We start from the raw sequence: 24797 nt of genomic DNA on the forward strand, positions 1-24797 counted from the left end.
CTGAATGTTTTGAGGAAGGACACTTGTTTTTATCAGTATGACTTACTCATTTATGTTTGTCTTTCTCTCTCTCCTCTCTCTCTCTCTCTCTCTCTCTCTCTCTCTCTCTCTCTCTCTCTCTGTTTTATTTATTTATTTATTTTATTTTTTTGTCAGAGGTCAGTGCTCATGAAGGCAGTGTTGAAAATGGCAGTGTTTGTGACGGCAGTGACTCCACGCTCTACAGGCAGAGTGAAGGTAACATGATAAATCAATACACCTCTGCTCACTGTACATGTGTTACATTTCAACCAATATTTCAATGTGTTTAGTCCATTTAAAAGGTTTAATCAATCCTCTGCTGTCCTCATCATAATTTTTAGACTCTCAGTGTATATAAATGCCAGTTATATGTGTTTCTTAATGTTTTTTTAAGTGTGTAAATTTTTTGATGATGAAATACTTTCTCCTATCCCTGTTTAATATGCAGAGACAACTATAAGTAAACCATTCGTGCAGTAATTCCCTAGAAAACGTGAACACTTTTGTCTTGTCTTCCAATAAAAATATCTAAGCATCCAAAGACCAACATACATTTACTTGAAAAGCTAAATGACAAGATATCAGGTCTTGTTTTCAAAGAAATCTAAACAAATTAAGTAAGGTTTATGCTTCAAAACAAGAAAAAAGTATTTGTCAATGGGGTAAGAAAAATATACTTGCTCTTCCTTTGAATAAAATGTATTTTCCTTTAATGACAAGACAAAAATACTTGGTAAGAAATTCGTATCATTGTACTGTGTATGTATCGATCAATTTACAATCAATATGTAAAACAGGGGTTCCCAAACTATGGACCGTGGGCCAAATACGGACCTCTGAAATGTTTTGATCGGCCTGCGGAACCATGTCTGTCACACGTTTTGACCGACCCGCACTGGAAGCGTGAGACTGCTGTGGTGGCATTTCATGCCTGTAAGACTGACTATAGCGTGAGCCAAAAGCATTCGAGTGCAGGCTGTTAAGGAGTATATAATTGGTTTCTCACGCTGAATACGCCCCTTCACTGAAGTTCGAGTCAGTCGTTTGAGTTTGAATGAGATTAAGACATCTCATTTATGAAGGAAACGAACATACTGGTACACTTGTTCATGAACGAAATGCATGAATCAATCATCACTAGCGAGGATCTACTGAACAACTAAACGAGAGGAGGAGGCAAGTTGTTTATTCTATTCGGCAATCTCGTTCAACAAGAAAATGAGCCTGATGAATTATGATAAACAACTTATTACAATGTCATACAGACTTTATTGAAGCTCATAATTATTTTAGAGTTAGTTCACAATATTATAGATATGCTTTGTTGTCATTTGTGGGGAAATGCTTATGATGCTTAAACACACTCCAGTGCTGAAGGATCTTTGTAGAATTGTTAAGACACAAATTTTAAGTAAGGAATAATTGACGACAGACCGTTGAATTGTTGAAAAATAATGCACACCCAAGGTGGTAATACATGGAGTTATCGTTGCACCTCGGGTGTGCATTATTTTTCAACAAATCAACAGGCCAGAGTCAATTATTTCGCTTATACCACGGTTACCACAATTTAAGTCATCGTTCATGGTATTATCTCAAGACATTTTCTGGTTTTCATCCCTAAAATGCTCTTATGAGAGGAACTACTTTCTTCTGCCACAGATTGAGTGTCTTACTTTAATACAGTCTGAGCCTTCAATGCTAATTCGAAAACGTGACGTTAGAATTAGAAATGGAGGATTGCGCTGCTTTATTCGAGGACATACTGGAGTAATAAGGTAGTGCGTTTGTGCATGTGTGTGTGAGTTTGTATTTGAGGGATCAAAAGAGAGAAACTCAGAAAATGAGAGGGATCGCTTCTGGGATTACCTTTTTTGTTGCAGCTTTCGCCAAGATATGTGCCACCATATTCCTGTTATAAACCTTTTTTCATCGTGCGCTTACATGACGACTTTTTTCTCTCACGAGTATGTTTGGTCCTAAAGTGTGTGCATTACGCGTATAATGTGTGTCCACGAGTGTGTGTGTGTGTGTGTGTGTGTGTGTGTGTGTGTGTGTGTGTGTGTGTGTGTGTGAGAGAGAGATGGGGGGTGGGGGGGCACGAGGGTTTTTCCCACAGATATCTCAGATAATATACAACAGTTAGTTCCGGTCCTCGAATCTGATTGGATGAGAGATATTCCATGAGTACTGATGGTCTCACACCATCATCACCCAGACGCTTCACTGTGTGTATCACTCTGCTTTTGTTCGTGCTGTTCTAAAGTGTAAGAGCAGTGCAGATGTGTTCAGAGCTACTGTATATGTGTCTCTTTACATGTCATTTTTTGACATTACATATGTTAGCCAGCAGGTGGTGGCAAAAGATCATTTTTGTGTGTAATATGAGCCAGTTAGGTGACGTGAAGTAAGTCAGTGTCAGTCAGTGTTTACATACAACAGCACTACGTGATCGCTCGTATTACTACTACACTACTAAAGCTAGGAAATAGCTTTAAACGGCTTTAAACGAACAACTTCAGCATTACAGCTCATCACAGCTGAGAGACACAATAGTTATTTACACAAATATTAATTACACAAACTCAAGGTGCTTACCTCTTACCGGACTTTTCACATTGGGGAGGACATACTGTTCATAATGGCGGAGGAGACTGCAGTTTCTATAGTGAATGACTCTCATGCACCGGCTACTGCGAAATAGGGAGAAATACCCCCACTTGGATGGCTATTTTTCTACTGAGAAATCTGATCTTCAGACAGCTGACAGCATCTCTGCTTGGGAATGGCAACAGGTGATGCACACTCTCTCTCTCTCTCTCTCTCTCACACACACACACACACACATCCATCCATCCTTGTTTATCCAATAACTTGGTAGAAACAGCACAAGCCATGATACTATTTCTGAAGTGACATTTTTGAATTACTAACGAAGGCTTGGACGCATCATTTGGTTTGAACCAGCAACGGCAGATTCTGATCCGTCGCGTAAGAAAGAAGTTCCATGCACAAATGCGTTTTTATGACCGTACTCAGTTTTTCCTAATTTTTTTCAAATTGACTTTTCATTGAACTGTTGTATATAACAATATCACACTCGCAATCATGCTATATGGCCCTAAATCAGCACTGCTGTGATTACCTACGGCACTTGGCCTGTGGCCAAATCACAGCAGTGCTGATGTAGGGCCATATCGCACTCTTGCTTGTGTAAGTGCGGGGGAGACGAGGGAGCGTGAGGGCTCTTTTTAAATAAATGTAGGATATTTTAGACATTGTTTGATGTTCTTAACCGATTTACTTTAACCAATGACTTTGTTTTAACTGGTTATTTTGTTGTGATAGCTTGTACGGCTCTTTGAAATAACTAAAATAATTTGCCGAAGTGATATGGAACCGTTATACGGTCAAGACCTGGAACTACTTTTTAACCGTGCGTTTCCTTGAAAAATAATTGCACACCTTAGAATGTCCATGAACCAATCAGAATCAAGCATTCAACAGACCCGTGGTATAATAAATGATAATTACACTTTTTTCCAAACTTGAAATACAATAAAGTTACCAATATTAAAATCATGTTCTGTGAATGGATTTTAATTGTAAAATTAATCCATGTAATAAAAGCAGAAGAATAATCTCTGTGACAAAAATACATTAGGCTCAGTTCGGCCCCAATGAAAACGTAGCAGAGTGACCTGACTCTGGCAGCAAAAAGTTTGGGGACCCCTGATGTAAAACAACCTACCACAGTTTGCTTTCTGTAAATAATGTTTAGAGGCAGGTCAATCTGAAATTGATTACACCAGAATAATGAAAGGGATGAAAACCTAAAATAAATCAAAAACCTCAAAATTGTCATTTAGTCATTAGTCAAAAAATAAAAACAAAAAGAAACTGTTTATGCACGATTGAAACTAACTAAAGCATAATTAAAATTCAAAAAACCATATGAAATAAAAATAAAAAATAAAACAAGACTATAATAACCCTACACTCAAGGAAATTGCATTACCTGTTGGCATGAAGAACAAGGGCTCTTGACCGTCGAGTGTTCGTTCAATTACTGTAATCACAGCTGCACTCGAAATGTCTATGAATTGCTATGAAGATTAACACTCACACAAACAAAACTACACCCTCATTTATTGTGCAGCCATGTTTCATAGAAATTAAAAGACAATGCTCTATAATTATATGTTTGTTTGTGTGTGTATATAGGTCACAGCATGGCAGAGACGCTCACCGTCGCTCTACGTGTTGCAGAGGAGGCGATAGAGGAAGCCATCACTAAAGCTGAGAGCTACAGAGACAGCCTGGTTAGAGACCTGATTTTACACCCATCCAACTACCAATTCATCTTTCATCCAACCAAGTTTTTGTCCATCTATTACGCCATTCTTCCAAATTCTTAGTGTATCAATCAGTTCGTGCAAACATCCCTCCATTCATCCACGAATATAACACAACTGCCAACAGAATATCACTTTATTTTTTAGTATTCAAACATTTCTGTTGACTCATCCACCTCTCGGTTTTGACCATTACTCATTTACTTGTCTGCCCCTCTCTCTCTTTCTCTCTCTCTCAGGAGAAACAGAATGAGGCTCGTTATTTGCGGGACCATAAAGAAGAGCTCATAGAGGAACTCACCACTACCATTGTTCAAAAAGTAAGTTGTCCTGTGACTGAGAGAAAGATATTTTATTTTATAGTATATAGGGATGGGAATCGTAAGGAATTCAGTGATTCCAATTCCTCTTAAAGTGGTCATGACATAAAAAAAATTTTTATTTTAATATGTTCCTTGAGGTTCCACCCTCTATTTGACCCTCTGTCAGAAACGCTCGGTTTTGGTGCTATTTCTCCTTTAAAGGTGACATATTATGCCCCTTTTTACACTATGTAATATAAGTCTCAGGTGTCCCCAGAATGTGTCTGTCAAGTTTCAGCTCAAAATACCTCACAGATCGTTTATTCTAGCATGCCTTTATACCCCTGTTTTGTAGCCCTGTTCCAAATGGGCTGTTTTAGTGTCTGTAGCTTTAAATGCAAAGGAGCTGCTGCTCCCCACTCCCCTTTCTGGAAGTTGATGAAGCAGTCCAACATAAAATGTTTTGCACAAACATAAAGGGATTTTCCTATTGTTGTGGGTACATTGCCATCAAAAATAAAACTAATCCACTGGGTCTTCAGTGGCTCAGATGCCGGGAGTACATGAAGACTCTTGTGTTTGCTCTTGCAGCCAACAACAGAACAAATGGCATGTTTACCTCATAGCTGGGACATACTTGAGTTAGCACAAGCAGCTCTAGCGAGGAGATAAATATGGCAGACTGTGTGCTGCTCACTTAGGTTTTAATGAGGGTGGATCTAAGCTACTCGGGCAGATCTCTTCACCAGCCATGGGCGGTACCTTTCCCCTTTTGACATTATAATGGGCTGCAAACTTGAACGGCTCGTTCGGAGACACTGATTTTTATTGATGGCAGAAGTAAAAAAATGAGGGGATGGTCTTTTACCATATTTTGTGGTTGTCTACACACACTGGGGACACATAATTATGTTCAAAAAAATTAAAAAGTGTTATTTTGCATAATATGTCCCTTTTAGGACTTTAAGACAGTAAACAGCCACTGTTCTGATTGGCTCTGTGCCCTTGACTGACCTGCTCTCTCCTTGACGTCTCACTGCTCACCGCTACTAGGCCGGGCTTCAGGAGTGATAAAATAGGCTTTAATGTGTTGTTGTGGAGGCGGTCAGATGCAAATGTCTACCACAGTGTGACATCACAATGTAGAGGAAGTAGAGAACGAGTTGTTTTGGCAGCTTGATTTCAACAAATGCTCTTTTTGCAGTGAGGAAGAATTTTTGAGTTCTGAAACTTATAGTATGTTTTATAGTACAATGACCTCTGTTAAAAGACCTAGGAAAATTAGATTCCTCATGTCATGACCCTTTAACGACTCTGATTCTTTAACAGTACTATTAACGATTCTTACTTTTGTGAAAGACATATTTGAAAATAAGAAACACAATTATTATTATATTTACTTCCCTGAACAGCATGTTTTTTTTCATTCATTCGTTCATTTTGTTTTTGTTTTTTTTTTGGGGGGGGGGGATTTTCTCCCCTTTTCTACCCAATTTGGAATGCCCAATTCCCAATGCGCTCTCTAAGTCCTCGTGGTGGCGTAGTGACTCGTCTCAATCTGGGTGGCGGAGGATGAATCTCAGTTGCCTCCGCGTCTGAGACCGTCAGTCCGCACATCTTATCTTGAGGCTTGTTGAGCACGTTACCGTGGAGACGTAGCGTATGTGGACGCCCATGCTATTCTCCATGGCATCCACACACAACTCACCACACGCCCCACCGAGAGCGAGAATCACACATTATAGTGACCAGGAGGAGGTTACCCCATGTGACTCTACCCTCCCTAGCAAACGGGCCAATTTGGTTGCTTAGGAGACCTGGCTGGAGTCACTCAGCACGCCCTGGATTCGAACTTGCGACTCCAGGGGTGGTAGTCAGCATCAATACTCTTCATTAGTTTATTCTTATAAAAAAACACTATAAAATGAACCTTTAACTACACATTGTCATTATCAACAACCATCCAGTAATTACTTGGTTAATCTCATAAGCCTTAAAGTTATAGATCACCCAAAAATGATAAATCTCTTATTATTTACACACTCTGATGCTGTCCCATACTAGTATGACTTTCTTTCTTCTGCGGAGGTAGTGACTTTCTGTTTTGCAAGGTAGATTTAGATTAATTTAGAAACATTTAGAATCCTACATTTAAAAACTGTTGAAACATCTGCCACACATTACTTGCCATTTGTCTACAAATGAAAAGGTCCAGTCTCAAACTCCACCTCTTACATAGCATAAAGGGTGTGGACAAATGTAGCCCAAAAAGCATGCAAAAGACTGTATACTTTGTATAGAAAAAGATGTAAAAGATTGTATAGATTCAAAATCCATCCACGTACCTTCGGCACAATATTTTTTTTGGGGGGGTGGGGGTGGCAGCACCCAGTGTACAGTGTATTACTGTAATAAGGGTGCAGCACATTACCTGTTTAATAGTTGTATGTACTGTACATATAGATAGCTTTTACCTGTTTTTCCTCAGTTTTTTCTATCTCTCTTTCTGCAGATCATTCAACGGGGGAAGCAGTCTGAGATTCAGGCTGAGTATGAGTTTGTATGGCCTCAGATTCACAGTAGCGATCTTCCGTCCCCTACCTCAACACAAAACACACAAGCAACACAATATTCACATACCTCCTCTCAGCATGGAGCAGTAGCCCAGCCCGACATCACCAGCTCCTATTTGCTGTGGGTAAGAGTACACACACATATACACTGCATGAAACCTGTTCAAATGGGTTTTACATTTACAAACACGCATTGTGCAGTATTACGAGCTATACTTGCACTTACTGTACTTGATCTCTAGTGGTGAATGAAAGTGCCATTTTTGTGTTTATGTCCCACAGTTCTGATTATTTGTTGATTGTCTTGATTATCTGATATAAGTATTGTGAAATTCTATGAACAGTACTGGAGTTTAGCAAAAACACTTCAGAAATTACTAACATATGTGTTTCTGTGGCTTAGCTGGTAGAGCACAGTGATAACAACACCAAGATTATGGGTTCAATTCCCAGGGAACTCACAAACTGCTAAAATATGTACCTTGAAGCACACTTGCACTCTCTTATAAAAAAACATATTAATCTGTTTATTGCTGTGGTACGGAGTTTTCTGTATTCTGAATATGATCTTCTGGTGCTCTCTGCTGGTGGAACTTATTTACTGCAGCCTATTCCCATATATTCCCAATGAAGGGCTCACATGTAATAAATGGTGTTAAATGTAATAAAGTCCCTAAATGTAATAACTGTTGGTCTTAAACGTAATAAAGACCCTAAAAGGATATGTATAATAGCATTTAGTGTGACATGTAATAAAGACCCAGAATGTAATAATGTTTGGTCCTATATTTAATAAAGACCTTTTATTATAATAAAATCCCTAAATGTAAAAAAAAAAATAAAATAAATATGGTACTAAATGTAAGAAAGTCCCTAAATGTAATTGAAATTTGGTCCTTAATATAATAAAATCCCTAAATGTAATAGAAATGTGGTAGTAAATGTAATAAAGTCCCTGAATTTAATAAAAATGTGGTCCTTAATATAATAAAATCCTTAAATGTAATAAAAATTAGGTCCTAAATGTAATAAAAATGTGGTCCGTAATATAATAAAATCCTTAAATGTAATAAAAATTTGGTCCTAAGTGTAATAAATGTAATAACTATTGGTCCTAAATATAATAAAGGCCCTAAATGTAGAGTAATAACATGTGGTCCGAAGTGTAATAATGGCCCTAAATGTAGTAGCATTTGGTGCTACATGTGAAGACCCAGAATGGAATAATGTTTGGTCCTAATTTAATAATTCTTACATTTTACACCACCAATGAACCATTTATCAGATAGAGTTATTATTTGTTTACAGCTCGTACTCACCATTTATTTTAGTGACTACCTAGTGCAATCCTGTGTATCAGTGTACTTAGAAAATGTCAGCAATTACCATTCATTTTAATTTATATACATCTAATATAATAAGATACGTCCCCATACAGTATATTTATTCCAGTAAAATAGAATCAAGGATATTAGTGAGAGTGAACTTCTTTAATGAAGACTTATGACCGTTAAAACATACTGAAATGTATTTAAATAAATAAACACATATACAGTTTATCTTCATTAACCATACTAATATCATTATACTAATTATCATTAGCCAAATGCACGAGTGCATAAACGTTATATCTATGTACAGTATATTCTCACATGTGTAAAGGCAAGCATAACAAGCTTACCTAAAATATAACAAGCACACTTCTGGTACATTTATTGGAAGAAAATGAACCTTAAACATGCCATAGACTTCTTTTAGCAGTTGAGATCTCTCCCTTTTAATCTTACTATAATAGCCTGTTGTTGCTGCATCATGACATGCATCATGAATTATAGCATTTTATGTTTTTGATTAAAAGAAGTATGAATAATTGTTTATTACACATTTATAGGATTTGAGTTTACAAAAAAATGTCTCACTATTTGGCAAATATTACTTGTAAGTGGGTTTAATTATGCCTCTTATTATAACGGCATAATATTCGCATTATTTCCAATGCATTTGGAAATGAATTATTAGTCATCAAAAATACGTATTTATAACCCCTTAACAAAGGGAACTTTTTAAGTGGTACCATTAACACATTTAGGACCCAAAGTTATTACATTTACACCCTTTTATGCCTAACATTTATTATAGTTAGACCCTTTATTACATTTAGGACCAGTTATTACATTTGTGCCATCTACACACATCACCACAGGGAATCACTGCTATGGTGGTCTAGTTGGAATTAGTAGAATTGCTAGTAGAAGTTAGTGTGCAAGAAAGAATGTAACATGAGCTAACAGTACAACTATGACAAAGATTTTTTATGCTTCATTTGACACTTGTTTTGCATGTGGTGCGTGTATCTGTGTTTTTAGAGGTCAAGATCAGTGCTCTCTTTGACGAGTGATGATTCACCAGAGAAGGGTCCTGGGGTAGAAACAGACATCCAAAACTACTCTTCACTCAGGAGAGAGTCCAGAGCGTCATCACTTCCGGGCTGGAAGAGTGTTGACCGCTTGGAAAACTCCAGTAAGAACAGACACACAAACACACTCAAACTCTAACTGTTGACTAGCTGTAACTGTTTTCTTTTTCCCATGTACAGTATGTAACTAAATATAATGTTTACATGATGTAGTTTTCTTGTAAAGCAAACTTTGGAAAGTTGCTATATGAATTAAATGCATACATGTTACACATACACATATCCTTTGTATTTGTTTGTCCAGGTGTTTGTCTCTCTCCCCACAGGTGCGTCCTCAGTGCTGCAGTCCCCGGATGGTAACTGGATCGCCCTGCAGAGCTTCCAGCATTCCCGGCCCAGTCTACTAACCAAGCGCAAGAGCCTCGTCTTCAGTGTGCTTGAGAAGGAATCAGGCGTTGTTTCTGCATATAACGAGATGGGCTCCAACTCGGACCCCGAAGACCAGGGAGGTTGGGGAGCTGCCCTGTTACAATTTCGCAGGCGTCTTTCTGATGAAACATACTACACTGACTCTCAACACGACCCTGAATGGACTTACGCCCAACACCCGCCTGTGACCCTGTCACCCTCCTCGGGTCAGTACACCAACACTGAGACTCTCAACTCAGATTCGGAGACGTCTACCGCTCCATCGACCCGAGCACGCAGGCCTGCCCATGTTACATCCCTGAGGAAAAAAGGGCCACCAGAACCACACCTGTATCCACCCTACAGAAACCCACCAAGCAGTGCTGCTTCAACCCTGCTGAGACAAGAGGTGCTGGATGTGAACTTTAACCCCCGTTTGGCAGGGGACAGTAGTGATGGGGAGGAGCGGAGCGAGCAGGTGAAAAGGTCACGGAGGCGGCGAAAGAGCAAGCGTGAGACAACGGAGCACAGCCGAGCACAGAATGCACTGTACAGCGCTGCAACAGCAGTGAGAAAAACAGCTTCGTTATTGTTTTAACCTTAAAAGAACAGTTCACTGTAAAGTATTTTGTTGTGAATCATACAGTTATTAGAATACAGTATATGATTGAGTCTGTCTATTACTTTAAACTAGTGGTTGGCCATGGGTTATTCAAAAGCTGATGCCAATGGCAATATTTAGGGAGCAAGATGGCCGATGGCCAATAATAACGCCTATACTATATATATATATGTATTTAATTATTATTTTCCCATTCAGAAATCTGATATATGGCAATATATGCAAAACACGTGTATATATATATATATATAGCAAAATTATGATTTTTGTATGAGTTTCACATTTTAAAATATTATTAGTCTTCAAAAAAGTCATAAAAGTGAACACAATTTTTTTAATTGAACAGTTTAAAAAATTCTAAATAGTAAATTTTTACTTTAAAAAAAACATCCCAAAAGGTTTTTAAATAAATATGATATATAAAATAAATCATATATTATTATTTTATATACAATAAATACAATTAAATAATATAAATAAAACAAATGAAAATAAAATATAAATTAATTCTATCATGTATTTTAAAAACTTCAAAGATAGGGAAAGCCATGCTTTTCCTGTAACTGCAAACAATTGAATACTAGTAAATGACATACACAATAAACATTTCACACAATATTTATTTAAATGTATTCAAAAACTTGAACTTTGTCAAAATTTAAAATAAATACATCCAGAGCTCAAATAAATAATAAGTACAGAGCTAAATATATTATTAGCTAAAAATATTAGCTAAGTCAATGTTACTATCCCATTATAGTAATATTTTCCACACATAAAGACATACAAAAAATAATAATAAAAAAAAAAAAAAAACATTAAATGAAAAAGTAAACAATGATAACAACAATGCAAGCAATCTGGTAAATACTGGGAATCGCTTGTTAATCTTGTTAACAATATGCTAACATTTGTCTCCAGTAGGTGGCAGTGCAGGACAGGGTTATTAAAAACCTCTTCTTGGAATGGATGGTGTGGAAAAAACTTAGACGGCATCTAAGAGTGCTCTTCATATGTCTTTCTACTCTTCACAACTCTCTCTCTTTGTCTTAGGAGAACAGTGCTCTCCTCCTCAACACCATGATGGTGCGCCGACAGCAGAGCCAGGAGACTCCAGCCCCCCTCAGTTACCAGACTCCAGACTCTGTGACCCCTCCTGAGCTTCTGGTCTCTGAAGCCATGACCCCTGAACCTGACTATCAAAACACAGTGGCTCACAACTCCAGTGCCACCAGCCCCCCAATGCTGAGCCAACCAGGGGCCAGTAAACAAGGGTTCAACATCCAGGGACCATTGCTGAGAGGCCCTTCTGTAAATGAAACCCTGGAACAGGAACTGAGATCCAAACTCTGTGAGCTGGTTGGCCAAGTCAACGAGAGGGATGTGACAACACCAGATTTTGAGGCAATCAGAGAAGCCGGCGACGAAAGTGAGAAATTGAGACCAAAGGAGAGGCTCGAAAGTAAACGAGACAAGCAGACTGATAGAGAGATCGAGAAGCTGCGTGAACAGTGGCTGGAAAGACAAGCTGTTGAAGAGATGGATACAAGTGATGCTATAAGACAGATAAATATCGACAGAGAGATGAAGAGGGAAAGGGAACGAAAGAAAGAAATAGAGAGGCAAGTAGAGAGGGAGCGAGAGAGGCAAAGAGAACCGGAGAAGCAAATTAAGAGAGACCGAGAAAGGCTACGAGAAATCGAGACACAAGTTGAGAGGAAACAGGAAAGACAAAGAGAAATGGAGAAACAACTGGAAAAAGAGCAAGAGAGACAATCTGGGATCGAGAGAGAAATTGAGAAGCAAAGGAAAAGCATACGCATGGGAAGACAGGTGCAAAAAGAACCTGAAGTGAGAGCAAAATCCAATGAAGGAGAGAAACAGGAAGTTGTCAGTGGAACAGAGGAAATATCCGGTGAAGTAATAGAGCGTAACAAGAATTTACAGGAGGACAATAATGAAACAGACAAGTCCATTGAGGAAAAAGTGAGGAGGGTATCACCACAGAGAAGCAAATCAGAAACAGTATTCGAAGAACACAGAAAACCTGAGGTGAAGAGACCTGGATCTATGAGCACATTTTCAGACAGCACCCCCTGTAGTCTGGAGGAGCCAGCATCTCCATCTGAGGTAAGCAAGAAACAGCATTGGTTCCACCCCATTCCAATAAAAGTTCCTCTCCTGGCTTTGTTCCAAACCATAGTGAGCTGCCTACATAGACATTACTTTTAGGAATTATGGACTCCCAACGTGAAGACCGTTCCAAACACTAAGCAGCAAAATTTTGTGCCCTATATGATACCTTGTTTTGTACAAAATCGACGGCAGCTTTGAATGTATCCTTCATTGTTAAGACACTGCAGCAAGTTTAGTTCCATTTTTATCTAATAGAAATATCTATTATTGAAGTATATGTTATTGAATACTAAAAAGCTCTCTTAAATGTGATGTAAATGTAATTGTTGTGCTAATTAAAGTATGGAGTGTTTGGCTTAGTGACATATGCTAACATCAGACCAACCTGGTCTCTTAGATTCATGTTACTATACAGTACCTACATAATTACAAAATTATTTTTACGTGGCTTGTTGTACATATCACGCCGGTTTTCTGCTGAAATGGTGCTACAACAACAGTGCGTTTTATTCCCCTTCACACAAATCACGAGTAAAACAGCAGATTAGCAGTTCATAAAACACATACTTTTCAGACTGTTCCTCACACAATACTATCTTATGACATTAAACACTTTTAGTACAGTACTTGACTTGAAAGGCAACACATTTTAATGTTTGTACAGGAACCACTTAGTAACTTTTTGCAAAAATGTCGACACAGTCATGTAATTTTTATGAGATCAGGCCTGAATTAAATGAGAAGTTGGAATTAACTGTAGGCTGCCCTTGAAAAGCTCTTTCCCTCACATATGATTTTCCATTTCAGTTTGCTTTTTGCCATCAGTGGTAGCTGGCTATACTGAAAAGTGTCATTGTATAACAGTGGGACTTTGGACAGGTACCTTGGTAAATTTTGGTAATGTGATTTATTTTTATTTTATTTTTTTACATGTAGCCTTTTTGTACTATTTAAATACCATGGTGAATTCATATTGTAATCATTTATTACCAGGGTATTTATTAAAGTGCCATGATATTACCATGTGATCCCACCAATGAACCATACTAAGTGGTACCCTTTGTAAGGGTTTGTTCAAAGCAAGGCAGCTCACCATAGTTTGGAATGGAGCTGGATTTTGTGAAAGTAAAGTTTCACTTTAAGCTTTCCTTTATCCAGTTTTATAAAGAAACAACACTTTTAAGTTAAGTTAATGAGAATTAAAGTGATGTGCACAAGTGGAAAAAGTTGGTGGATCAACATCCAATTATGTTCCTAGAACAAAATTCCTAACAACCAATTATAACCCAGACCCTATAATCAGAGGACAGTGACTGGTTACATGGTGTTCCAGGAACAACAAAGGAGGCTGATCTAAGAACATGTCCTACTTTTGTAAATCACATTGTGTCTCATAAGAGATGGGGCTCCCTCAGCCTGCTTCTCTAGAAACTACCAGCTCTCTCTGACCCTCTTGCTTACATCTATGTGAGGGATTGAACTCAGTATGAAAGACTTGGCTTCCATTGGTGATGAGAAGCCATGATCAAGTGCACACTCAGAAAGCACGTCTGAGAGAAGTCTAATTTCTGTTTGCTACTTCATGCAAGTGTGGTGTATGAACTTGATGCATGAACCAGCCTGCCATGAATGTAGAACTCTAGATGTTGTGAGAACATCTGTATGGCACGAACCAGGGAATGCACACAATCTGGGAGTCCTCTTCACCTCTGGACACTGTATCTGGTCTTGTCCTTTCATGTCTAGCCTGCATTCTGTCCATTATAATAAAAGGATAGTTCACCAAAAGAATGAAAATTCTGTCATTATTGATTCACCCTCATGTCACGCCAAATCCATGTGCATTGAAGAATCGTAACAGCTGTTTCAATAACGGAAGTTCATAATGACCACATCTTTTAAGCTCCATAAAAGCACCATGAAAGTAGTCCATGCGACTTGTACGTCAAATTTGAAGTCTTCTGAAGCCACACGTGTAAAGGAGCAGATCGAAATTTAAGTTGTTTACATCAAGTTCAAATGCCTATGTTTGCGTTCAGAATTCAAGTGGCGCATCGTCTTTGGTTGCTTTTTATAAATTTGTACATCAATGCGGAATTTTGGAATTCGAACGCGAACACATGCTACATGCAAACTTTATCAGAGATGGATATTACCTGTGAATATCGACTTACATTTCAGTCTGTTCTTCACACAAAGCTATTTTATGGCTTCAGAAGTCCTGGAAAAGAGTGCATGTATCATATGTACTTCTATTATGGTGCATGTGTTATAACTTGATGGTGTTTTTTTGTGTGTTTTTTTTTTTCCTGTTTGGAGCTTGACAGATGAGGTCACTATGAACTGTCATTGTACGCCAAGAGCTGTGTAAAGATTCCTCAGAATTTCTTTATTTGTGTTCCATTAACAAAATAACAGCATGCGGGGTCTGGAACAATATGAGGGTGAGGAAATAATGACAGAACTTTCATTACTGGGTGAGATATTTCTTTAATATTTTAATTGTCTTCTGTCATTTATCCCTCAACTTTTATCTGTCTTTCAACCTCCTTCTATATCTTTGTCTGTCTTTTTCCCTTGTTGTGCTTCTCTCTTTTTTTTACACCATGGTTTCTCTGTCTTTGTCCAACCTCTCTCTCTCTCTCTCTCTCTCTCTCTCTCTCTCTCTCTCTCTCTCTCTCTCTCTCTCTCTCTCTCTGTCTCTGTCTCTTTTTCTGTCTCTCTCTCCACCCCTCCCTGTTGGTTCAGGTGGGTCTGAGTGATCATGCTCTACAGCAGAAGCTTGTGTTACTCTCATCTCTCTTACAGCAGGTGAGATACATTATGACAGAGATCTACAGTAGATGCTAGCTGCTACAGTAACATTCTGGTGGTTACTGTATGGTTCTGAGCTGCTCAGTTGTCAGTCTTACTGTCTCTTTTTAGGAATAGAGTTAAAAATATGACATGAAACTCTTCAGAAATGAATTGAAAGTATTCTTGTTGAGAAACAGGACAATAGTACATAAGAAAACAAGATAAATAATAGAGAAAATGGAATGAGAGAACTTACTTGTCTTCCTGCCATGCTGTAGAAAGCATCCATATGGTGGGTGTCAATTAAATAAATTTTTTTTTTTTAAAACAACAATTGTTTAACTTTTAGTTCCGGTCCTCAAATCTGATTGGCCAAGCAGCATTCCAAGAGTGCAGATAGTTCTAAAGCACTGGGACGCTTCACTATTTGAATCACTCTGCTTGTGTTTGTGGCTTTCCAGATAGTGGTGGGGATTTTGATTCATCGTTCATTTTGATTTCTGTGCATATTTACACCAGTAGGTGGCAACAAATGATTGTATTTTATGTTATGAGTGAGACATGTACTCAACTGATTTGTTAAAAAGCACAGCGTCGTTCACAACCGGAACATGGAAGTGAACGAGAACGATTTGTTAACTTAAAAGATTTGTTCAAAAACTCTGAACAAAATAATTTTGTATATGAATCTACCAAGGAGGTCTATAATACTTGGAAATATATATCTAATAATATTTGCGATTTAAAATATATAAATTTCGTTTCGTCAGGGTACACTGTAATGCTGCGTTCCATTCAAGTTGGATGTGGGATATTCCTACTTGATATCTCCAACAATAAATGCATTCCATTCCCTGATATTCGGAAGATGACATTTAAGGAAACAAAACTGCAGCGCTCCCGTTAGCTTAGCAGGGGTTTGACTCTCATTAGAGATGTCTCCTAGCAACCCAACTGATAAACAATTCTGCAGCGCTAGCATTTGTGCTTTAGGTGTATGATTATCAAAAGAGATTATAAAGTTTTATACACCTGTTTCTGCAGGCGTTTGTTAAACAAGCTATAATATCATGTAATGTGGAAACAAACTCATTTATCGATATTTCTTAATAAAGTGAATGTTTATCACTTACTGTATATATCCCTGAGTGTCGACGTGTTTGTGTGACATCATGCCCCTGCATCTCGACGAAATTGGAGTTGAGAATTTCTGCACGAGCCTACAAGTTGTAATTCTGATTTCAAGATGCATTCCATTGCACTTTTCCTAGTAGGAAGTTGGAAAATCCGACTTTCCGAGTTGAATGGAACGTAGCACTACTTTTCAAAACTTGATCCGACACTGAATGCTCAAGCAGCCTAATTTACACTTAGAAAACTCCTGATGTTGCTATAACAATGCAATACCAATTTACTTGAAGTGAAAATCAGTCCTCCTTTCCTGTTTAATAAATTAAGCAATCGCACGGTCATACAGAACATTTTGTGTTTGTAAATCCATAAGGATCTCTTTCTCAATGGCAATACCAGCAGTGATGACAGTCGACTCGTCAGCAAGATCTCATGCTCTTCGCTTTAAAATTACGTACATCACTTAAAGCGTGATTCCGTCACTCAAGGCCAGCTAGAAGGCCTCGACTGGGACATATCCTAAAGATCACACCCACCAAGAACAAATAAATCAATCTGATAGGCTGATGAATCTGACAATCTGACTTTAGTTGCTCATTTGCACTTTTGAGGGATTCTGTGGAAGTTCTGAAGGCCTGACGGGGTGGAGCTCAAACTCACGCACTGCTTTGGGCATGTGATTTGTGAAACAGTTGTCACACTTCGCTTGTAAGCATCAAGGAATAAATTCTGACTGGATAAACTTTTCATTTTTCTCTGTTTGTAGATTAATTAAGAGTGGAAAGCGATTCAAAATACATAGGCAAAAAGGTGATTGAGAATGAAAGGATGAAAAATATTTATTTATTTGGCATGTTAGGCCAGCAGATAAAGCTTTGCTGGCCCTGAGAAATCGCCACTGTCCATAGGTTATATATATGGAACGTCAGCACTGTTGCTTGTTTTATATTGCGTGATTATTACATTGTTGTTTGATAAAGGGAACAGGCTGAAATCACCACATTAAACATTAATTTGTGGTATGTTAATTTTAGGTCACATAAAAGATTTTCTAACACATCTACACATCTCTCCAAAGAACATAGGCTTTTTGTGCTTTCTTTGCTTAAAGTATTGGAAGAAATGTGCACGTAATATGGATCTGGCTGTAGGTTTGCTTGTGTGTGTTTGTATCCATGCTTTTGGTTGGTATTGGGGTGTTGAATTTATTCTGTGTTGTACACCTACCCTTTTTCTGCATGTTCTCTCAGTGTACACATCCATTTTTCATGCACACAAGGTCCCTTTCATAGCTAGAGCCACTCATGCCCTGAGGACTGAGTTTGGATCAATTATTCCTGTGATCAAAGCATAAACCAACCCAACCATTAATTGATTCCTCAAGTATTCATTACTGAATCACACTGGTCCTCTCTTTCTTCCTGTCCCTTTCATTCACACATTCTCATCTCGAAAAGTCATTTATCTCTTCATCTCACAATTTTTTTTTTTACCCTCTCATGCATCCTTACTCTCTCAATTACACACAAACAGAGAGACACTCACATCAAAATTGATATCTAACATTGATGGCTTATTTGTAGTATAGCTGAACTCTGATGCTCCTTGCACTTTGAAAAACGTATTGACAAGAGAACGGATGTTCTTTCCCTCCCCATCCTTTCACAGTCTCGCGGTGACGTGTGTTGTGGTGTTATACTGTAGTTAGTGGACTCACATGGGTGTGAAACGCATACTAAGTCACGTCGCATTCTGGTTCTTAATCTGTTATAGGAATAGTTATTTTGGTAGTCATTATTTTTTCACCCTCATGTCATTCCAAACCTGTATGCTGTTTATGTTTTTCATAGAACACAGGATACAATTTTTTTGTCTTTTTTCTTTTTATCTTTTAACAGCTCTTTTCCACACAATGATATTTCAAAGTGACCACATTTCTGAAGCTCCAAAAAGGACAAAGAAACACTTTAAAAGCACAACATATTAATTGCATATGACTTATGTTCCTATATAAGTCCTCTGAAGCCATATGATAGCTTTATTTGAGGAACAAACTGAGATTTAAGTCGTTATTCTCTGATAATCTTCCCCTCTGTACAAGCTCTGAATTGGACTCCATATGGACCACAAAAAAAAATTCCACTTTTTAAGAACTCATGCCAGGTTTGACATCATTAAATGCCAAAAAACATCTCGTAACTTAATGTCATATGGCATAATTGATTTCAAAGCTTTGGCGAAGGGGAATATTTTTAGTGAATAAGGGCTTAAATTTTGCCCTGCTCCTCACACAAAGCTACTATAAGGCTTCAGAATGACTTGGAATATTGCACATATTCATATGGACTACTTACAGGTTTATGTTGTTTTTTTATGGATGTCCTGATAACATTTTTTGAGACCGAGTAAGTACCAAAACTTCCTTTTCAGTAGGCACCAATACAAAAACATGTTATTTGTTTAATTTGATTTATTTATTTTTGTAATGTTGCATTGTTGACAAAAATACTGTGAGACTGATGATTTGAGTCTGTGGACAGTGTGGTTATTATTTTTAGCAACTGTTAATCAAAAGACATCATCAAAAAAAAGTCATTTGATCTGTCACACTGACTATAAATTAGGATTTAGGCTGCCTATAAATTAGGATTTTTTTGCAAATGTAAGGGGCAAGTTCTTTTTCATGAAAAGAAGCATCTCTGTACATTAAGTTGTTTTATTAGGTTACTTGTAAGAACCTGCTTTTAAAGTTTGTATTCTGCCACGCTTTGGTTTTTAATGTTAATTTTGAAATATTTCCACACTGCTGACATTGCTGCTGGTGTTTCCGTGTGCTGTAAGTTTACACATTGACATTCGTACATCATATGGTGTAGATTTTTGGTATCAGAGCATTTTTACGGTTCTTAAAGGAATATTCAGGGTTAATACAAGTTAAGCTCAATCGACAGCATTTGTAGCAAAAAGTAATTTCGACTTGTCCGCCCTTTACTTTTAAAAAAGAGATGTGAAGCTTATAATTTAATAAAAGCACTTACAGTAATTCTTCTGTTAAAACTCATCTACTATTTGAGCTGTAAAGGTGTCTAAAGTGTCATTTTTACAGTCATTTTAGGGTTTCTGTCACGGCTCCGGTGAGTTTGTCGGTTTGTTTTGTATGTTTTGTCATTTTCTGTCCCTCATGTCTCACAGGCACGGCCGGCATGCATGATCGGCATTTCCATGGGAACACTGATTGTTCCCGGGGGAACGCTGATCATGCCACTGATTAGCGTGCCGAGAAACACCTGTTCTCCCCTTATTCACTCCCTTCTTAAGCCCTCACTAAGCTTCAACGGAGGATTCTAAGAAACTGTTCCTGACTTCCATAACACACACACTCATCCTACGAACACACTTTTCACGGATTGCCCCTTGCGCGACTATGATGCGCACGCCATTGGAGATTGCTTCCCGCTGCTGCAGCCGGTGTCAGGATTTTCAACATTCCTCAACCCAGTGACTGCACAGTATTACTGTTAATAAATCCTTTGAACTGTTCCTCTGCTCTTGGGTCTGTTTGTCTAACTATCGTACGTTACAGTTTCAGGGTTTGTTGACATTACATCGTTATGTCAACAAAGTTGTAAGATTGGCTATAACTTTACACAGAAAAGGTTAGTAAGTGATTTTATCACACTAAAATCATGTTAACATGCATATTGTTTATGTCTTGTTTTGAAACATGAATATTTTAACGTTTACAGATTGGCCCCCATTCATTGCCTCACTGTAACCCAGATTTCTGCTTTGGAGAGGCAAGTCAAAGAAATTTTTGTGGTAATCAATATTGTCACAAATGTTGTCGATTGGCCTTAATTTGTATTGAACCTAGAATGTTCCTTTAAAAGAAACTTTTTATGGTCTTAAGAATGTTTTTTTGTTTGTTTTGTTTTTTTGTCACTGTAAAGAATCTTTTGTCCAATTGGAAGTTTCCACGGATGTTAAAGGTTCTTCATGGAACCATACATGCAGATAAAGAACCATTATTTTAATCAGTGTACCAGTAGCGGTGTCGCGACATCCCTAGGTGATTTTTTTTTTTTTATTTTTTTTGGAACTTGACAAAAGAACAGCTTGGAACAGTGTGAGGGTGACTAAATAATGAATTTTGATATATTTTGTGGTGTGAACTATTCATTTAACAGGTATAATAGCCTATATTTATGTTGATGAGTGTGTGTTACTCAGTCACATTGAGGCACCCTCTAAAGTGAAGCTTCCCCTTGATGTGAAGAGTACTGTAGGTGCACGTCACTCTCTTCTCCCATAATCCTCTTATTCTCTTCATTGATCCATCAGTTTGAGCATGACAGGTAATACATCCATGCTTAATTGTGGGACGAGGGTTTTAGGAAGTGTAAAAGTCATGATCCATCTAACAGTGGAATTTTTCAGCGGATATTTATGTTTTCATATTCTTTTTATTTTCTTTTTTTTTTTATGCTATTAAAACTATTGTATAGTAAGTTCATTCTTAGAGCACTAGTAAATACATTGGAATTCTACTTTGTTTTTGTGTGTCTTTATTTTATCACTGGTTCTCTCCTTTCCATTTCGTGTGCACACTCACGATGGGAGCAGAAGTACTCCGCTGCATCTTTATGCTGCATTACCACAGAGGTTCTGAAGGTTTTAAATGCCACTGAGGAATTGCTCGGAGAGGCTGAAGTTCATGACCCTTCTCCAGCTAGCACGCCACTGTCATCTGGACCAGGAAACAGGAAGTTGGACCAGCACCTCACCAAGATGGAGGAAAATGTGAGACCTATGATATTGCTTTTGTTTTGGTGTTGTTTGAATTTTATTGCTCTTCTGTACCAATGATCTGCTGTTAAATGTATCCATCCCTCTAATCTGCTTTCTGACATGAATCTACCTTGTGTGCAGGTGTATTTAGCTGCTGGTGCTGTTTACAGCCTTGAGGGGGCGCTGAGTGACTTAGAAGAATGTGCTCGCAGCATCAGCAGCTCCACCACAGAAACTGAACTGGCTTTCTTGGAAGACCAGGTGGCCACTGCTGCTGCTCAGGTGCAGCAGTCTGAGCTCCAGGTGTGTGTGTGTGTGCGCGCGCACGCGCGTGTGGAATAATGCCTTTCGACTGTACAATGAAATTGTTTTTACTGTCACTCTGTTAGATTATGGTGCATAGAAAGGGCTCTAATTTAAATCTTCCTATATAGAACTCTCAGATATTAAGGTTTGTTAGGCTAAATGTGCTATTGACTGAGTATCAAGCTTCTTGAGTACAAATTCAGGAGTTTTTATTTATTCTTTTCCCTGTAGATCTCAGATATTGAGGCAAGAATATCAGCTCTCAAGTCAGCTGGTCTGAATGTATCTACATGCACACGGTTTTCCAAATGCAAGTCTAAACCTATGGTGAGTTTTATCCCAACTTTGACATTTGACTTATGACTAAACTTTAAAAAAAATAACACTGGATATATTTAAACTAATTATAACAGTAATAAGTTGGGTTCATGATTCTCTTTGTGATAAGGGTTTGGTGTTTTACATTAAAAGCATGTTAACATTAATATGTAGTAGAGGTAGGCCGATATGGTGGTTTTACCGATCAATTAATCGGTACCGATGGTAGCTTTTTGGAGCTATCAGTTACTGGCAAAAATCAATGGTGATAGTTGCAGATAATATTTTTTATCGTGTCTCCAACTTGGCAGAAATCCATTTTGATTGGCTGGCTGCTATAGGCAACTCTTATGAGACAGGGATGTACAAGTTTTTATCAGCTTATCAGTAAAGTTTTGTTCGGAAATTACCAGGCTGCTACAATAAGCACATCTGAGAAAGAACTAGTTGAAAAACTATTTGATTTTTATATCAAATTTTATATAAATTATTATATATGCCAAAACTTGCACATTTTTTGGCATTGAAAATTTAAAAAGAAATTAAAGAGTGCTGCTTGAAGCAGATTGTGTGATTAAGTGATTATTTAAAAGAGTTACCACTTTGTTGCCTCTCATGCCACACTAAATATTACAAATAATAAGTAAAAAAATTTAGATATTTTAAACATACTTGTATATTTTACATCTTAGGATGGAATCCCTTCCTTTTTCTGTAAAATCTCTTACAGAATTTTTTTTTTAAGATTCATTCACGAATTTAAATTTCATAACACAATTTTTGAATTGTGTAATTTTTAACAAAAAAAACAAAACAAAAAAAATGAATATTTTAAGTTTTATTAATTTAGTTAATTAATTTGTTGAGCCATGTGTTACTCATGCTATTCTCCGTGGCATCCATGCACAACTCACCATGCGCCCCACTGAGAGTGAGAACCACATTATAGCGACCACGAAGAGGTTAACTCAATGTGACTCTACCCACCCTAGCAACTGGGCCATTTGGTTGCTCAGCACGCCCTGGATTTGAACTTGTGACTCCAGGTGTGGTAGTCAGTGTCTTTACTTGCTGAGCTACCTAGGCCCCCCTAGAAATGTGTATCTTAAAATATTTTAATATTGATGTTATTGTTTAATTGAATTATATCCTATACATTAAGTAATTTCCATATTAAACAAGGAGTAAACTGTCAAAATAATGTTTAATTTCTTGTATGATGGCCAGCAATACGTTTTTCAGTCACTGATCATGTTTCCAGGAATTTTACAGGACCAAGGTGGCAACCCTAATATACTGTGTGTGTGTGTGTGTGTCTATATATATATATATATATTAGTACATACATATATATTTAAGCAATATCACACGAGCAAGAGTGCAATATGGCCCTACATCAGCACTGCTGTGATTCGGCTGTAGGCTGAGTGCCGTTGGTAATCACAACAGTGCTGATTTAGGGCCATATAGCACTCTTGCTCGTGTGATATTGCTTATGTACAACAGTTCAATGAACATGTAAATTTTAAAACAATTTGTAAAAACTAAAAATACACACAGTGAAGCGTCATAGAACGTCTCTCGTCCAATTAGATTCGGGGACCAGACCAGAATATTGCTGCCCATTCGTCTTGGCAAAATGCCTCCAGGTCATGCAAAGTCTTTGGTCGTCTTGCATGAACCGCACATTTGAGATCTCCCCAGAGCGGCTCAATGATATTAAGGTCAAGAGACTATGATGGCCACTCCAGAACCTTCACCTTTTTCTGCTGTAACCACTGGAGGGTCAACTTGGCCTTGTGCTTAGGGTCATTGTCATGCTGGAAAATTCAAGAGCATCCCATGCGCAGCTTTCATGCAGAAGAATGCAAATTGTTTGCCAGTATTTTCTGATAACATGCTGCTTCATCTTGCCATCAATTTTCACAAGATTCCCTGTGCCTTTAGAGCTCACACCCCCCCAAAACATCAGTGAGCCACCACCATGCTTCACAGTGGGGATGGTATTCTTTTCACTATAGGCCTTGTTGACCCCTCTCCAAACATAGCGCTTATGGTTGTGACCATAAAGTTCTATTTTGGTCTCGCCACTCCAAATTACATTGCCAGAAGCTGTGAGGCATGTCAAGGTGTTGTCGGGCATATTGTAACCGGGCTTTTTTGTGGCACTGGCGCAGTAAAAGCTTCTTTCTGGCAACTCGACCATACAGCTTATTTTTGTTCAAGTATCATCGTATTGTGCTCCTTGAAACAACCACACCGTCTTTTTCCAGAGCAGCCTGTATTTCTCCTGAGGTTACCTGTAGGTTTTTCTTTGTATCCCGAACAATTCTTCTGGCAGTTGTGGCTGAAATCTTTCTTGGTCTACCTGACCTTGGCTTGGCTTGATATCTAAGAGATCCCTGAATTTTCCACTTCTTAATAAGTGATTGAACAGTACTGACTGGCATTTTCAAGGCTTTGGATATCTTTTGATATCCTTTTCCATCTTTATAAAGTTCCATTACCTTGTTACGCAGGTCTTTTGACAGTTCTTTTCCGCTCCCCATGGGTCAGTATCTAGCCTGCTCAGTGCACCCACGTGAGAGCTAACAAACTCATTGACTATTTATACACAGACACTAA

General features: G+C 38.0%; 1 protein-coding gene across 3 annotated transcripts in view; it reads left to right on the forward strand.

Moving 5' to 3' along the window:
• The window catches only part of LOC127434721 (rab effector MyRIP-like), a 190719-nt gene that overhangs the window by 159473 nt on the left and 6449 nt on the right, over positions 1-24797 (forward strand). For 2 of the 3 annotated variants that reach the window (XM_051687646.1, XM_051687647.1), the window contains exons 4-14: positions 157-237; positions 4246-4343; positions 4616-4696; positions 7191-7376; positions 9618-9771; positions 9994-10643; positions 11751-12827; positions 15582-15644; positions 21384-21560; positions 21690-21851; positions 22086-22181. In XM_051687646.1, the coding sequence (XP_051543606.1) occupies positions 157-237; positions 4246-4343; positions 4616-4696; positions 7191-7376; positions 9618-9771; positions 9994-10643; positions 11751-12827; positions 15582-15644; positions 21384-21560; positions 21690-21851; positions 22086-22181 (2825 nt within the window). The remainder of the gene's footprint in view (positions 1-156; positions 238-4245; positions 4344-4615; positions 4697-7190; positions 7377-9617; positions 9772-9993; positions 10644-11750; positions 12828-15581; positions 15645-21383; positions 21561-21689; positions 21852-22085; positions 22182-24797) is intronic. The other variant, XM_051687648.1, reaches the window with a different exon arrangement.

The sequence above is a fragment of the Myxocyprinus asiaticus genome, chromosome 44, assembly GCF_019703515.2.
Source record: "Myxocyprinus asiaticus isolate MX2 ecotype Aquarium Trade chromosome 44, UBuf_Myxa_2, whole genome shotgun sequence".
NCBI lineage: Eukaryota > Metazoa > Chordata > Actinopteri > Cypriniformes > Catostomidae > Myxocyprinus > Myxocyprinus asiaticus.